We start from the raw sequence: 15,002 nt of genomic DNA, 5'->3' as shown, positions 1-15,002 counted from the left end.
GGGGGGGGGGGGTACAAGCTGGCAACTGGAAATGGAGGATTCCGGCAAAGTCCAACATCTGAGGCGTTTCTAAGGAAACCAGAGCGCAACAAAGTTCACAGAGCTGAAGCGGAACTTACTGGAAGCTCGTCGCTGCATTGAGAAAATGAAGCTACAATCAAAGGGGCACAAAGAACAGGTTGTGTTTTCAGTTTAACTACTATAACAGCTAATTTAAGGTTGTGTGAGTTGGAATTCTGCAAATTAATGATTTACTTATGATACCAATGTGACTTTGTTATCCATTGACTTGTATATTCCTGCCGATATTTAGTTATGCAATAGTCAAACCTGCTTGCTAGCTTACTTATGAGGTAGAAATAGTCACATACCCATATCTGTTGATGGGCAGTGTGGATGGTGTACAAAGGGGCTGGAGGACTTGTGAGATGTGGAGGAGAAGGGTGGTTAGGAGGCGGGGTAACTTGAGCGATGCCTCTGCACTAACTTGCTACCAAGCTGTTGACCTGGTGAATAATAGATGACTGCATTTTGTACTGGTGCATCTTTTTTTGATTGTCCATGTTTATCTTTGCCGATGTCTGTGTGTTTAGGACAAACGTGTAGATAAGAAGAAAAAAAGAGAGAAGAGAGATCACAGAGAAGATACGTAACAGTTTCCCTTTTTCTTAAGCCTGACACCACCACTCCCTGTCCCACAGGTAACACTCACCTAGTGGGCAGAGGCTAACCAATGGAGGATCAGATGACCTCATCAGACATGACGGGTACCGGAAGCAGTGCTGTTACCACGGTAACATACTCAATGGGAAGGGACCTGGAGCCGAGTGCAGGTTCAACCCAACAGTTTGACAGCTACGTGAGGAACAGGTGAGATGCTGGGGGTGAGGGGATCCAGTGACACACACCTAGCTGCTACTATATACTCACTTTTGGCCTCGGTGATATCACATATCACACACACACTGCTCTGCTCACTTGCATGGAAGCACGCTGCCGCTAACATCTCCCCTGGAATTACATAGTATATATTTACATAGTATATATTTAGATCAAATAAAAAGAGGAAGGTAAGTAAACTTATCAGTTTTATGTCAATGTGCAAGTTGATGTTAAGTAGTTAACAAGATGTCATTTGATCTTGTCTGTCTTGTGCTGTTAGGATCAGAGAGTTAGTGAGGTCAGAGAGGAGCCTGCTGCTACAGCTCTATCAGCTAGCCTCTGCCTCTCACCTCCCCAGCATGCATCACTCCCAGAGACTGGACCAGAGACTACATTTGCTCAGGGAGGAGGTCAGGACCATGGTGAGTGCTCAGGATCTCTGAATGCATCAATAGGCATGGATGTATAAACTGTAAAACATAAAGACTGATGGATCTGAGAGTCCTGTGAAGTTGACTTTAGTTAAACAGAGACGACGTGTAGGATGCAGTTAACTCTGTCATTTGGAGGATACCTTTTCATTGTACATCTACTTTTTAAGTAACTACGCTCTGGTGGTTCCATAGATAAATAACTTAATTAATTAAGAGGATATTGATTTCACTATGGCAGCTGTGTCTTTAATAATATTTTTTCCAACCTCTCTTACCATCGTCCCAGACCCAGGACAGGGAGCGAGGGGAGCAGGTTTGGAGACGCCGATTGCAGCGCTGTCAGAGGCAGCTGAAGGCCAAAGAGGAGGAGATGAGTCGCCAGTCCCAGTACTTCGAGAACTTTAAAACCCAACTCCAGCACAAGCTCAGCCTGAGCCGGGACCGAGAGCAGATCCTACAGAACAGGATCTACACTTTAGAAAAGCAGCTGCTGGACATGACCGTGAGTGCCGCCACTGGCATCGCAACGATCAGCGCGGTCAGAATTACTGCCGGGACTGTAACACACTGGGAAGAACAAGAGAGGCTGCCTCCCATGAGAGGGGAGGGTGAAGGAGAGGAGGAGAGAAAGGAGGAGAGGAGGAGGCAATGGCAGCCAAGTGTGGGATATAAGAGGGACGGAGGGCTAGAAGATGAGAAAGGGATACAAGGAGAACGAGTCAAAGAAACAAACTCAAATGAGGCGAGGCTGCAAGGCTTCATCCTGAGCCTGCAGGAAGATCTCAAGGTGCTGCTGGAGAGGGAGGAGGGTGGGATGACAGAGCGGAGGGGACTGATGGAGCAGCTCCAGGAGGCCCAGGAGAACCACCACTTCCTGGACTGCAAGGTGGAAGAGATGAAAGCAGAGGTGCAACAGCTGAAGCTGTCTGAAAGCTCCTTGATGGAGGAGGTTGAAGAGCTGAAGGAGGAGAACCACAGACTCCAGCAGATGCCGAGGGATCCAACAATCCAAACAACCAGTCAGTCATTTCCGGTGCCTGAGTCCACAGGCCTGAGTCCTGGGTCCAACACTTTGTCATGCACCACTGCCACGGGACACTCCTCGGTGGGGAACGCTGGAGAGGTGCGAAAGACATGATTATTATCATAAGGTAGTCTCATTGAGATCAAGACCTGAGTACGGCACAATAGACGAGCAACAAAGTCCATCTCTTAAAAGGTCAAAACTAAAAGTTGAAATGAATCCAATAGGACTTTAATTTTATTTTTAGTTAATTTTATTTATATGGTGCAAAGTACTGTAAGGAGTGGAAGTATTTCCAAGTTCAGTATTTACTTAATGGCTATCTAGAGCCAGCCAGTCCTGATCCTCATCGGATGAACTGTGCTTATAAATGTGAGAGGAGATGTGATCCACTGAGGCAGCTTTAATAACAGATATCATTAACACATTTTTTTTTAAACTGATCAATTATTATTTTTATTGTATATTTCAGTTGTTCTATTTTATTCTTGCTGACCATCAGAGGTGGTGCTTAACACTGGATATCGTCCGGTTGAGTCTTTATACCAAAAAAGTCACGTGTGACCTCAAATGACCCCTGAGATCAGTCCTACAGAATCTTCTCAGTTCATGAGATTCATCCAGGATTCATAGAATCATCGTTACATCCACAACTTTCGTTTCATGTGAATAATTTAACCAGTTTTTCACTTCACCTAAAAATAATGAAAGGAGCCATTAATACTAGATCTGATGTTAATATTTCCTCAATGTTTTAAATTCCTTTCTGAGAAGCATTTCTGAAGCATAAAACACTCAGAACAGTGAAAGGATAGGAGGATGTAGGGTCTTATATCACCACCTCCCCTTTTGTAAATGCTTACACAGCTATATTTAAATATAAATATATCACTATACCAAGACATGATTTTGAATAATGTTCTAATAATTGTTTTTACATTTGCATTCTTGCATTAATGATTCACAACTGGGATCTCTGTGTAGACACATCTGACCTCGGACGAGGGAACGGGCCAGCCTCCTTCATCTGCAGTTCCATCAATTCACCACCAGGAGGCAACAGAGAGACTGCAGAACAACACAGAGGATCAGTCCTCATCGGCCAAATCAGAATCAACTCTACCTAAAATCTTTTGCCGCCTTGCCTCCAAAACCAACCCCAGTCTACAGCCACTCTCTTTGTTTACAGAGACACTAGATGAGTTTAAAGTGGGGACCTGGTGCTCCAGAGGAGTCATAAACCTCGAGAAAAGTCCCAGTGAGGAATCTGATGCCCTGCGGGAAGCCTACAGGAGCTTGGGGTTGGAGGAGGATCTCGAAACAAATCAAGAACAACGTGACAGCTTGGAGGTCGCCCTAGAGCACGCACAGGAGCAGCTGCAGATGATGGCTCAAGAAAATACTCGACTGAAATTACAACTCAGGAAAGAGGGACAAGAATCAGAGGTGGAGCAGGGGTCAAGAGGAAAGGTATGTCACAAGGGTTTCCATTTCTATTTCTTTATACAGCTGAAATGACCAACTTTAAGTTACACAGTTTTCCAGACTATCACAACATCTACCTCTTTGAGTCCTCAGATTATACCACAACCTGCCAGTAACAGAGCTGAAGATACCGGCATTCTCCCCCTCACCCAGGAGGAACTGATCCAGGCCCTGAATCAGGAGAACCGAGCCTTGGCGGACCGGATCCAGGAGCTTCTGGCCCACATTGAGCTCAGAGAAGAGGAAATCGAGAGGCAGCTAACACATCTGACGGAGCATATCTCCAAGCGCGAGGGAAGCCGAGTCAGGCTGGAGCATGAGAACCAAGAACAGGAGTGTTTGATTACAGAACTCACCAAGAAGACTGAGGATGATCTCAATACCATCATGGAGCTGCAGCAAAGGTTAGTGAAGAGTGAACAGCACACGGAGGAATCCAAGGTTGCCAAGGAACTGTGTCGATCTCAATTGCAAAGTGAATATACAGCTGCAAAATCTGGAAGTTTTCAACAAAACAACGCAGAAGAATGTGTGGACAGTTTGGTGGAGCGTGTGCTCGATGGGGAGAAACCACAGTTGATGTCCAGTCAACAACATGGTCATTCGACTGCAGCTTCAGCACCTGGTTCTCAACATGTTAATCACTATGATCCTCTGGAGAACCGCCTGCATGTTAGTTCACTGACTGATCAAGGAGGCCAGCTCACCGAGTCGGTGCAGAGCCTCAAAACAGAAAAAGAGGAACTGTCGGTTTGCATGGATGCTCTCAGAGAGCAGCAGACGGAAGTCGTTCTGTCGATCCAAACACAAACGGAAGAGAAACAGCAGTTAACTCGGACAGTTTGGGGACTGAAGGAGGAGAAAGACAGCATCTCTCGATCTCTTGCTGGCCTCCAACAAGAGAGAGAGCATCTTACCAGGACAGTCTGTGGAATGAGGGATGAGAGAGACCAGTTTCTGAGGTACGTCGGTGGTCGGAAAGAGGAGAAAGAGTCTTTATCAGGTCTCAAAAGAGAAAAAGAGAAACTGTTGGAATATCTCTCAAGTGGAAAAGGAGAGAGAGATCAAATGATGCAGTTGCTCCAAAGTTTACAGACGGAGAGTGACCAGTTGAGACAGACGGTGCACTATTTGAAAGAAGAGAGGGATGAGCTAACCAATTCCCTGAAGCGTCTGAAGGAGCAGAGAGACAAAGAACAATCATCTTCCACTTGCCAAGGAGACTGCGACAAGTTAATACAATCAGGTTTGAGAGAAGATAGAGAAAGAATTGAACATTCAATCAGTTGTTTGAAACAAGAAGAAACACAGATCCAGCTTTTACTCCTGGGTCTGAGAGGGGAAACAAACACCCTCCGAGCTGCTCCGCCCAGCCCAACACAAACAGAGGGGAGCCACCAGAAGACGCTTCCTAAGTGTGCCCTCACGACGAAGAAGACCGAGAGCCTTGTTGGAACCGGAGCGACGCAAAGACGTCAGGCTCACGACCACAGGGGAAGCTCTGTGCAGGTATTATGTCATTCATTCTCTTATTGTCTGTTGTGTCAATTTGAATATCCTGAAGCATTGTTGCTCATTTTGTGTCATGTCACTTCTGCAACATGTTTATGATGGAAAGCTGCAGCCAAGTGATCTGATGAGGGAGGTCGAAGCTTTGGGAGCAGAACTAAAGAGGTCATGGGACGACCTGGACAAGAGCCATGCCGATGTGAGTTTACAAAACTTAACTTTTGATGAAACTAAATAATATTAATTTGACAATACAATCCTAATCTGACAATACAATCCCAACTCGGATGAGTTTGGGATTAAATGGTAGAAATATTGATTTGGGATTGTTTTGTCAAACTACTACCTTTCTTATTTAAATTTTCACTGCACTTGGTTTTTTTAATCCAAACCTTAACGAGAAACATGGCATCTTACTTGCTTGGAATTATTTGTTTTCATGGAAAATGGAAATTTTGGAGTGATTTTAAAATGTAGTTTTCACTTAGGAACCGATCTTTTTTTAGTCTCCAGCTGTATGAAGGTAGATTTGTGTTTACAGGACAGCAGTGCATTATTGTAGAACTCACTAAGTTAACGTCTTCTTGTTAATGTTCGTGGCCTTTTCAGACCAAATGGCTTCGTGGTGAATTATGTCACTCAGAAGCCGCGAGGCAAGAGGCGGAGAGAAAGGCGACCGAAGCAGATGAAAAGTCAGTGAGGTTGACAGATGAAGTAAATCAAATGGACGAGACCAGGAAGGAAAATGACGGCCTCATAACCCAGGTATTTAACCAAATAGACGGTACGAAATGCGTTGAATACAGTCAGAGAAACTCCGATAAGAAACATACACATAGGATTGAAGCTGTAAACATGTCTCGTAGTTTGGACTCCCTGTTGGACCCCGGTTTTGCTTTTCACTATCTTTACCTCGAGGTCCAAACCAAGGTGAACACATTTGTGTTTGTCGGCCGCAGGTGAAGGAGCTGCAGAGCCGAGTGACCGGTCTGGTCCGGGAGAAGACCGGCGCTCTGTCGCTAAAGGCACACCTGGAGGAGCAGTACAACATCCTGACGGCTCAGGTCAACGCTAAGGTATCTTTGTCGTGAACTTTGTCTCTCTCTCAAGTGTCTGTATATGAAACTGTTTTAAATGTTTAATCTTCACTATTTGCTACTTGAAGAAAACCTAAATGTCATCTTCACATCCATTGTAGTGCAGACGGTTTGTAACACACACATTAATAATAATAATAATCATTTATTTTATATATTCTATATGTTGGTCACTCTATGGAGGGTCTTCCTCTCAGTGCTGTTCTTCAGTTGATTGACTTTTGATAATGTTTGGATAACCTTCAAATTGAGCACTAATAAATAATACATACACATTTAAGGTTTTTATTACAGCTGTGTGTGTTTGTAATACCTTATGAACAATTCTACCCACTGAATGAATGCTTGAACCATCCTATATCTCTCTCTCTCTCTCTTTCTGTCTCTGTCTGTGTCCTCACAGACGGTGGCTCTAGAGGAGCTAAACTTGGAGTATATTGCTCTGAAACGTGGGCAGGGCAGCAAGGATGATCTGAGTGTTGTTCTCATCTCACTGCGGACGCGTTATAACGTCATCAAATCGAAGGTGGGACCCATTCAGCTTTGGCTTTGTGGTCCATGCTCGTCAAAGCAATTCTTTTTATGTTGTGAGTTTATCACTGTGATTTATAAACAGTAGTTTCTTTCTTTCTTATTAACTGTAGTATGAAGCACTGAAAAAGAGGAGCCAGAATGATCTGGAAACAGCTCCTTTAAAGGTGAGGAAAGTGAAATATAGCCTTTTATTCCGCTTGGCTTATTACACATCTTCTCTAGGACTGCTCTGAGCAGTTGAATTTGTCGGGTGTTTTGTCCAATAACAGGCCAAGCTGTCTTGCCTGGTGGTGAAGTGTCAGGAGAGGAACAGCTTGTTGGTTCAGATGATGAAGGCCATGCACAGACACGGCTGTGTGGACTCCACACTCGCCCGTCAGGTGGAGCAGCTGCTCAGTGACGCTGCTCTGCAAAACTACACCGCAGCTTTCACACCACGCAGCAGCGTAAAGAGCCAAGATTACACCGCCGGGTTTACTTCAGAATTTATTTCCACATTCCAAGACTACACCAGTGGATCCACAACCGCTCAGACGTGCTCGACTGTTTCCCCACTTGTTAAGCAGCGACACCAACGTGGACTCGCACCGGAGTCCGGAGCAAAATGTAGAGAAGTAAAAAGTGAAAAACACACATCTTTAGTCCCCACTGAAACAAATTGTCAAGACCACCGTAGCGAAGTCACACCTGCAGCAACAGAAAGGCAAAAGGAAAAGTCAGCTGTGCCAACCTCACCAGTGCAAGAGCATGCAACAGCGCCACCTGTTGTTCCTGCATTGAAAGATAGATTCATCTCCAATAGAGCTCAGGTGAGATCATAATTACATTTCTCCTTCAACATCTTTTTTTCTTCTGAAAACTCTTAAAGGTTGTTCATCTGGCATTTAGATAGAAACACAGTAAAATATGACCGCATACAGGCACAGTTCCTGGCTTTGAGTATCTAGTATGTAGTACAGGATAGCAGTTTGTTCTTTTATGTTCTCACAATAACAAATTGTAAATACAACAAATCATCACTTTCAACACATTACATATTTTCAGTAAAGCAAACCCTTTATTCAAAGTGGAAAAGATCATGTTAGTAACTGGATTTATGGGAAATTCCGACCTAATAAGGACATTAGCATGAAAAGGTTCACAATTACTTAAGTCTTTCTTAACACAGTAGTCAGGTGCCCATATGTTATTTAAAAGGTGTTTCTTTGTGTAATAATTCCTCTTCTTTCTAATGTACGTATGAGCATGAAGCTGCCACAGTCTGTTTTCTCAGTTAATTTCACATGAACATATCACTGTTGTTTGTAGAATTGTTTGTAAATTGTAATTTAAACCCCACCACAGCTCTCGCCCTCTGCCAGCGGACCAGAGATCTTTAGATCTTATCACTCGGATACAAAAGGGAAGTCCTCCCCAGATCTGACCAGTCCCACTGGATCCTCACTGAGCCCGGCTCCTCCCTCTTCCAGCTCACGCTGCAGTGCAAGCAGGAGGCTGAGTAGTCCTGAGAAGATTATTCACCTGCACGAGCAACTGCAGAAGACTCTAATGAGCAGCTGTCAGGTACACTGAAGCTTTTTGAACTTTCTGCACTACACAGATGCAGGTTGGGGTGTAAGTATAAAAAGAAAAGCGTTGTTCTTATGTTAGTCCCATTAGACATTAAATGTATCCACAAAAGACCATATATTAATATGTTTATCGTAATTTTCTTCTTTTCTTTTTTTATGCTCTCCATTTCTGGAGTTCTTGTTTTTATGTTTTATTTGTTTTTCTCTTACTGGGTTTATTGTTTTGTATTGCGCCAATACATCAAAACAAATGTCTCATCTGTGAAAACCTACAAGATAAATACTTTTCTCTTCATTTCAAGGCTCCAGTGAGCAGAGGCAGAGGACAGCAGCCGAGGAAAAGTCTCTCACTTTCATCTTCTGCAGACCTGCGTCCAGCCTCTCCGACACAGAAGCAGAGCCTCGGCTCCACTGGTCCTCCCTCCGACTCTCTCCCAGTCACGGCTGCTTCAGGCCAAGTGAAACACACTCCATCCGAGACAGCCACAAAAAAGTCAACAACACTTTTTCATGCAGTTGCCTCTCGATCTGTGACTATTAAATCGATTCCCAACATGTTTGCTAAGTGTCCCTCTAAAGCAGACCCTCCTAAAACGACATTGTCTGCTCTATCTAGCTCTTCTGACTTTCCTTTTGCCACAATGGCTCCGTGTGAAGCCAAATCCATCTCAAGTTGCGGCACGAATGTAACGTCACCAAAACTGGCGAAGAAAACCACCACGACCCCAGCTACATGTGATGCTGAACACAGAGCTTCTACTCCTTTAACTCTGAGGACCACGACCTTTGACTCTGATGTCTCCATATGTGCCGCCACTAATCCAAAACCCACTGCCTCAGACACAACTGGCCCCGAGGCTAATCGCTTTCACACACCTTTTAAAACAGATGGCGCTGCACCTGCTGATGATGGATTTGTATTCGCTGCATCCTGCACTCCACCAGCTCATTGCTCTCCTGAGAGATCCAACAAGTCTGCCAGTAAATCCACAGCTGCTCTAGAAAAGGCCAAGATGGCAAGGCCCAAACCAGGTAACACATATTTAATATTTGAGATTATTTACACAAAGGCAGGACACACACATACACACACACACATCATTGCTTAAAGTCCTTTTTTTCTGATTTCTCTTATTGATTTGACTTTGTGTGAATATCATTATCGTTATAGCTTTGGTGCATATCATTGCAGTTTGTGATTAAATGACCTTTTTGCTGCTGCAATAGGATTGTACCCAGTCTAGATTCTAGATACCATTCTTTTTTTGTTTCTTGTAATGGAAATAATATCTTATAAAACTCCAGCTTGATGTTGTCCTGTTGCTCACATACTGTCTCACACACGATAATAACACTTTACTAACCTGCTTGGATTCATTAGTAAGTTTAGTAGGCAGTGAGTCCTGTTATGTCACTTTATTCTAGTATCATTTTAAAGTCAAAGAGACCTGCCAATGAACAAATAGATAAATAGATTAGAGTGCATTTAGGCTGTGTTGCACCTCTTGTTTTCAGCATTACAAACATTGAATTGTACAAGAACACTCTGCTTGATTTTTTGTGTCCAATCATCTCCAGATGCTCCAGCTGAGGTTGGATCAGTTGAGGTCATCAAAACAGTGGGCCAGAGCAGCCTCCTGATCGGCTGGGACAGGCCGCCGCTCGACGCGCTGGGCTGCAGTAACGGCTCATTTGTGTACGGATACCGGGTAGGCACAAACTCAACGGACTGATACATGGACTTTATTATTTGTTTCTTCTTGTACTTATTGTTTTCTTTCACCTTTCAGGTGTTTGTAGATGAAGACTTCCACAAATCTGTCATGAGCTCAGCGTGCACCAAGGTATCAGGGTCCCTAAAAGATTAAATGAAGCCTAATAACAGCAATTCATCTTCAACTTTTTTCCCCACAGTGCATCCTGGAGAATGTGGATCTAAGCGTCCCAGTTCACATCAGTGTCCAAACGCTGGGATCTAATGGTCTCAGTTCAAACTTAGTCCACACCTTGTACAGGACCTGAGTCGGACCAGACCACCACTGAGTCTCAGTGTGTGACTCAAACACAATGGTGGCTCTGTAGGACGACTGCAACTCTCAGCGGAACTCTTCACTGCCGGTGGCTGAAGTCTGATTGGTAAGTTGTGTCTCTGTGTTTGTATAAATGAATCAATATGTCTGAATTTGTTGTTGTTATGTCCGTGAAAGAGTGTTTGTGTTATGTTTGGAAAAAAAATAAACTGACTTGAAACTAAAGGCTTCAAGATGCTTTTTCATACCGACACTTTTCATTCTTCTCTTTCTTCTGTGTGACAATGGATTGTTCCCTTTGTCCTGTGTGTCCGCCCTTCAGTGCACAGCTGCAGCTCTCCGAGGGGCCGTCCTGACCTCCACCTCAGCAGACAGTGAGGGAGACCGTCACGCTGCTCGGATACCATCAGGCTCAGGTCAACCAATCACAAAAGTCTCACGTCGTCGCACTTTACCAGCCTACGAATACGTACAGTGACCTGTGGGCGGTCGCTAAACCTCAAAACCAATAACTGAAGATGTCATACAAAATAAGACTCTCGCCTCAGCCCTGAGTTCCTCTGCATGTCGACGCAGGTCACTGATCGCTGTTGGAAGAAGTTCCCGTTTCATCGTTGCCACCCGGTGGATTCACCTCTTGAATGACTCGGATACTGTGAGTGCCGGGTGAAAGGCCAGAGCGGCTGTTCATCAAACAAGACTGATGAAAAGAAGTGATACTTCATTACAGACTATATGACGCCAAAATTAATCACGTTGTCAAAAGCTGCCTGTGACACCAATTGGGACGTCTGCTGCACATTTTAACACCGTTACACACCGAGAGATCACGTGACTATTGCTTCATCAGAGGTCCATGCTGCTGCCTCTCTTGACTCTCTCGCTGGCTAAAGTGACACGTACTGTATCAAAAGCGTTTTTCTTTTGTGCAGCATAACGTGCCAACGCAACATCTCACTTGATTTTTACACACGAAGCCAAATATGAGAGAATTTTAAAAAAAAGATTCACTCCAAAGACTTATCCGTTTGCTTCTCCTCACAGGTCGACGACAGGATTACTCCAAACACAAAAGTTATTTAAGTTCGGAAACTTGCACACGTTCATTGTTATGTCTGATTATATCTGAAGATGAAATTAAGAAAAGAGATTATCGCTGATATTTAGTTTTTAAAAATATTATATAAGTATGCCAATGTTCCACAAACTATACGTCTTTTCGTATGAGTGACACTTTGTTTTTATACGGGAATAGATGTCATGTCTGCACGTTCGTTTTATACAATGTTCACAATGTTCACAATACACACAATGTTCTTTTGCTATTGACTGTGTGTATGTGTGGGTGTGCAGTGATCATGGTGCAGCAAAGGTATTTTTCTATCAATAATAGAACATATTGATTCCCCGTTGATTCCTTATGACTGTACAGAGAATAAATGTTTATCTGATATTAACTGTCATCCCGTGTCTGTGTGTTTGTGAACCGTGCTAAAGGACGTGAACAGTTTGGCTTTACAAATGCTTGTGGAATCCAGAATTGAGATTTTTCAGTGTGGATAATATGTTGCTGTCAAGAAAACACCTCTCGAACTTTGGTGATTCGGTTTCTTTATGGCCTAAATAAAACATTTAACCCATTTGAATATGTGCTAAATGTTTTTTATCAAAGCTAAACACATTTCTAAGCTCTTGGAGGTAAATGGTTTTCATATGACATTGAGAATAAATGTCTCTAATTAGACGAGATAGATATTGAATTATGAAACTCCTCTTACATTTTACTCCAGTTTATTCAACCCAAACACTTTCCCTAAATGGCCATTAGATGGCAGAGATTCATGGATGACTGTGGAAAGTACTTTGTGTGCTTGTAACTCAGTCACTATCTTTAACTGGAGAGTTAGTGGCATGGATGATGGATACGTGCATATAAAGACGTGCTCAGGTAGCCTAAAACCTCTAAGACTCTGCCTCTCATTCTATACAAACCAGGCACAGCACCAACAACCGAAGTGAGAGAAGAAGAAGCATCAGCAGCGAAAAGAAGAGCCTAGTAATCACAGCAGCGTTGGGAATTCCTCTGAGAACGTCATCGCTCGTGCTCAGCGAAAAGAGAGGTGTGTGTGTGTGTGTGTGTGTCACAAAACATTCCTCGTCTTTTAACATTCTCTACTGCTGCTCTTTCTCTTTTCCCGCGTCTGTTACTCACAGTAAACTCTGTATGAGCGTCACAAAGAAAACATCGCACACTACAGAGGACGAGAAACGTTACACGTCTTTTCCCTCTGGTACCGACACCGTCATTTGTTTGCATTGGCAGAAAATAGTTCCTCAAGCGAAGTAAAAATGTACTAAAAAGATACTATGCTCCACTATGGTTATTTGACAGCTTGACTTTACAGATTGAGATTTCACATATAGAATATGAAAATATGACGAACTGTTAATAATCTCCATGACCTATTAAAATACTAACATGTCACATAAATAATACATAAAATTTTCCTGTAATATGAGCACTTTTGGCTAATAATACTACTACTACTTCTCTCACCACTTTGATGCATGTCGGCAGGAAAAAGAAAAAAACATTGCATATGAACAGCATATTCAGTGAAGGAAATATTATTGATACAATTGTACAATTGCTTAAGCCCTAGAATTGAATGTTATTGAACATACTGTATATTATACAATTACAAAGGTTCCATCTAATTTGTGGTTCTACTGGGTTAAATCCTACAAATGTAAAACATTTCTCTACCCAGTAGTAGACTGAAGTGTGAAAGTTTGCTCCAGCCTCATGTAAGTACATTTATACAATATACTCTGTCTGCAATACACTACATGTATTGTCTGAGAAGAGCGTACGTTTTTGGTGCCACTGCATGTTGGATCGTTTACACCTGTCGGCTTGGATCTAGATGGACTGGAGGTTGACTGGAGTCCTGCACTGGACCAACTAAAGAAGCGGCATTACAAACGGTGGTGCTTTTGCACAACTGGCCCTTGAATCAGCCGAAGAGAAGCTCAGCTGGACCCACAGGATTCTCATTACACTCACCTTCATTATTAACACACCAACATGATGCCTCAGGAAGGGAGTGTGTGCACTTCAGGTCCCGTTAACATGAGTTAATGACCTCTATGTTAATTATTTTTCCATGATGGTAACGATGCCATAGCTCAGCTCTGACTCTTCCTGTGCAGGCCAACATGGGAGTTGCAGGGGATGGTGATGGAGGCCATGGGAGGAAAACAGAAGCTGTAGTTAAAGGGAAGTGTGCGTGCATGACTCGTCAGGGGGACGTCAGTGACAGCTGGGCGCCAGCTTCCTGTGAGGATACTCTGCTGTGACGTTTCGAGACACTTCTGGAGCGTTCTCTCTCTTTGTGTATGTACATGTGTTTGTATGTCTGTGTGTGGCTGAGCGAGTAGCATCACTGCAGGGAGTGTCTTCTTCTTGCAGGAGTGTGTGTGTGTGTTTGTGTGTGAGTCAGACAGTTGTTCTCAGCACGTTGTCTCAAAGGGAAGCCGGGAGGGAGCAATGGTGTGTTGAGGTTTTAATTTCACCCAGAAGCGACGTTGTCGCTCCATCACTGCCACTTACACCTGGAGCAGCAAGCCAATAAGTGGGGTGGAGGTCTGGACTTCTAGACCTCCAGGGCAACGTTTGCTGCTCACACCCACAGATGAGCTCTAAAAGGGGGTTTCTCTCGCCGCCGTGTCTGGACAGATGGGTCTCGATGCTGGAAGGTTTTGTTTTGGCGTGTTGTCGTACAGCAGTGTTCTTGTTGGGATACTGTGGTTGTGTGTGTGTGTGCCATTACACGGGTTGTGTGTCCTGTATGTGGGGGCGTGGGTATCGTCATGTTATGCAAACACATTGTGACACAAAAAATGTCCCCGCAAGAAAATTACAAACTTCTGATCGCTTCTACTTTTTGTATGTGTCCAGATTTGGCATTTAGTTTTTGTTCTTTCTCTCCTTCGTGTTGAGACGCCTCCTTTGTTCCCACATCTCTGAGTCTGTTGTCGTGGCCGTATCAGTTCATCTCGGTGCCTGTTATATTTAGAGGCAAACCATTATCAGAGCTTACAGCTGACCGCCTGTGATTTCTCTCTGACCGATCAACAGCCTTCAAAGAAATCTCTTCTCTTTCTGTCACGCTCATTTTTCTGCCCATCTCCTCCCTCGCTCTTTTTCTCTCATTGTCCTCTCTTTTCTATTATTCTTTCCTTTTTGATATTACTTTCTTCATTCTTTGTTTCTTTATATACTGTAAGCTCTCCATTAGAACTCCATCTCTTTTATACAATCCTCACATTCTCCTTTCATCAAAAGCATTTTCCTACCCAAGTAGTTTATATTACTGCCTTTTTTTCTCTCTTTTCATTGACCCCTTTTTCAGTTACATTTGTAGAGCTTTATT

General features: G+C 43.5%; 1 protein-coding gene across 1 annotated transcript; it reads left to right on the top strand.

The window, feature by feature from the left end:
• Positions 1-50: 50 nt before the first annotated feature.
• Positions 51-12,029, top strand: LOC130210026 (golgin subfamily A member 4-like). Its single transcript, XM_056440016.1, has 18 exons — positions 51-178; positions 702-870; positions 1,163-1,304; positions 1,603-2,439; positions 3,325-3,810; positions 3,919-5,334; positions 5,444-5,533; positions 5,944-6,099; positions 6,294-6,410; positions 6,835-6,957; positions 7,076-7,129; positions 7,235-7,774; positions 8,310-8,528; positions 8,839-9,568; positions 10,115-10,245; positions 10,327-10,380; positions 10,451-10,672; positions 10,889-12,029. Exons 2-17 carry the CDS (start codon positions 734-736, stop codon positions 10,556-10,558), a joined length of 5,340 nt encoding a protein of 1,779 aa, XP_056295991.1. The 5' UTR covers positions 51-178; positions 702-733; the 3' UTR covers positions 10,559-10,672; positions 10,889-12,029.
• The last annotated feature ends 2,973 nt before the right edge of the window (positions 12,030-15,002 follow it).

Source organism: Pseudoliparis swirei, chromosome 19 (assembly GCF_029220125.1).
Source record: "Pseudoliparis swirei isolate HS2019 ecotype Mariana Trench chromosome 19, NWPU_hadal_v1, whole genome shotgun sequence".
NCBI classification, from domain to species: Eukaryota; Metazoa; Chordata; class Actinopteri; order Perciformes; family Liparidae; genus Pseudoliparis; species Pseudoliparis swirei.
Note: the sequence above shows the minus strand (reverse complement) of the source record. Positions and strands in the feature narration are given on the sequence as shown.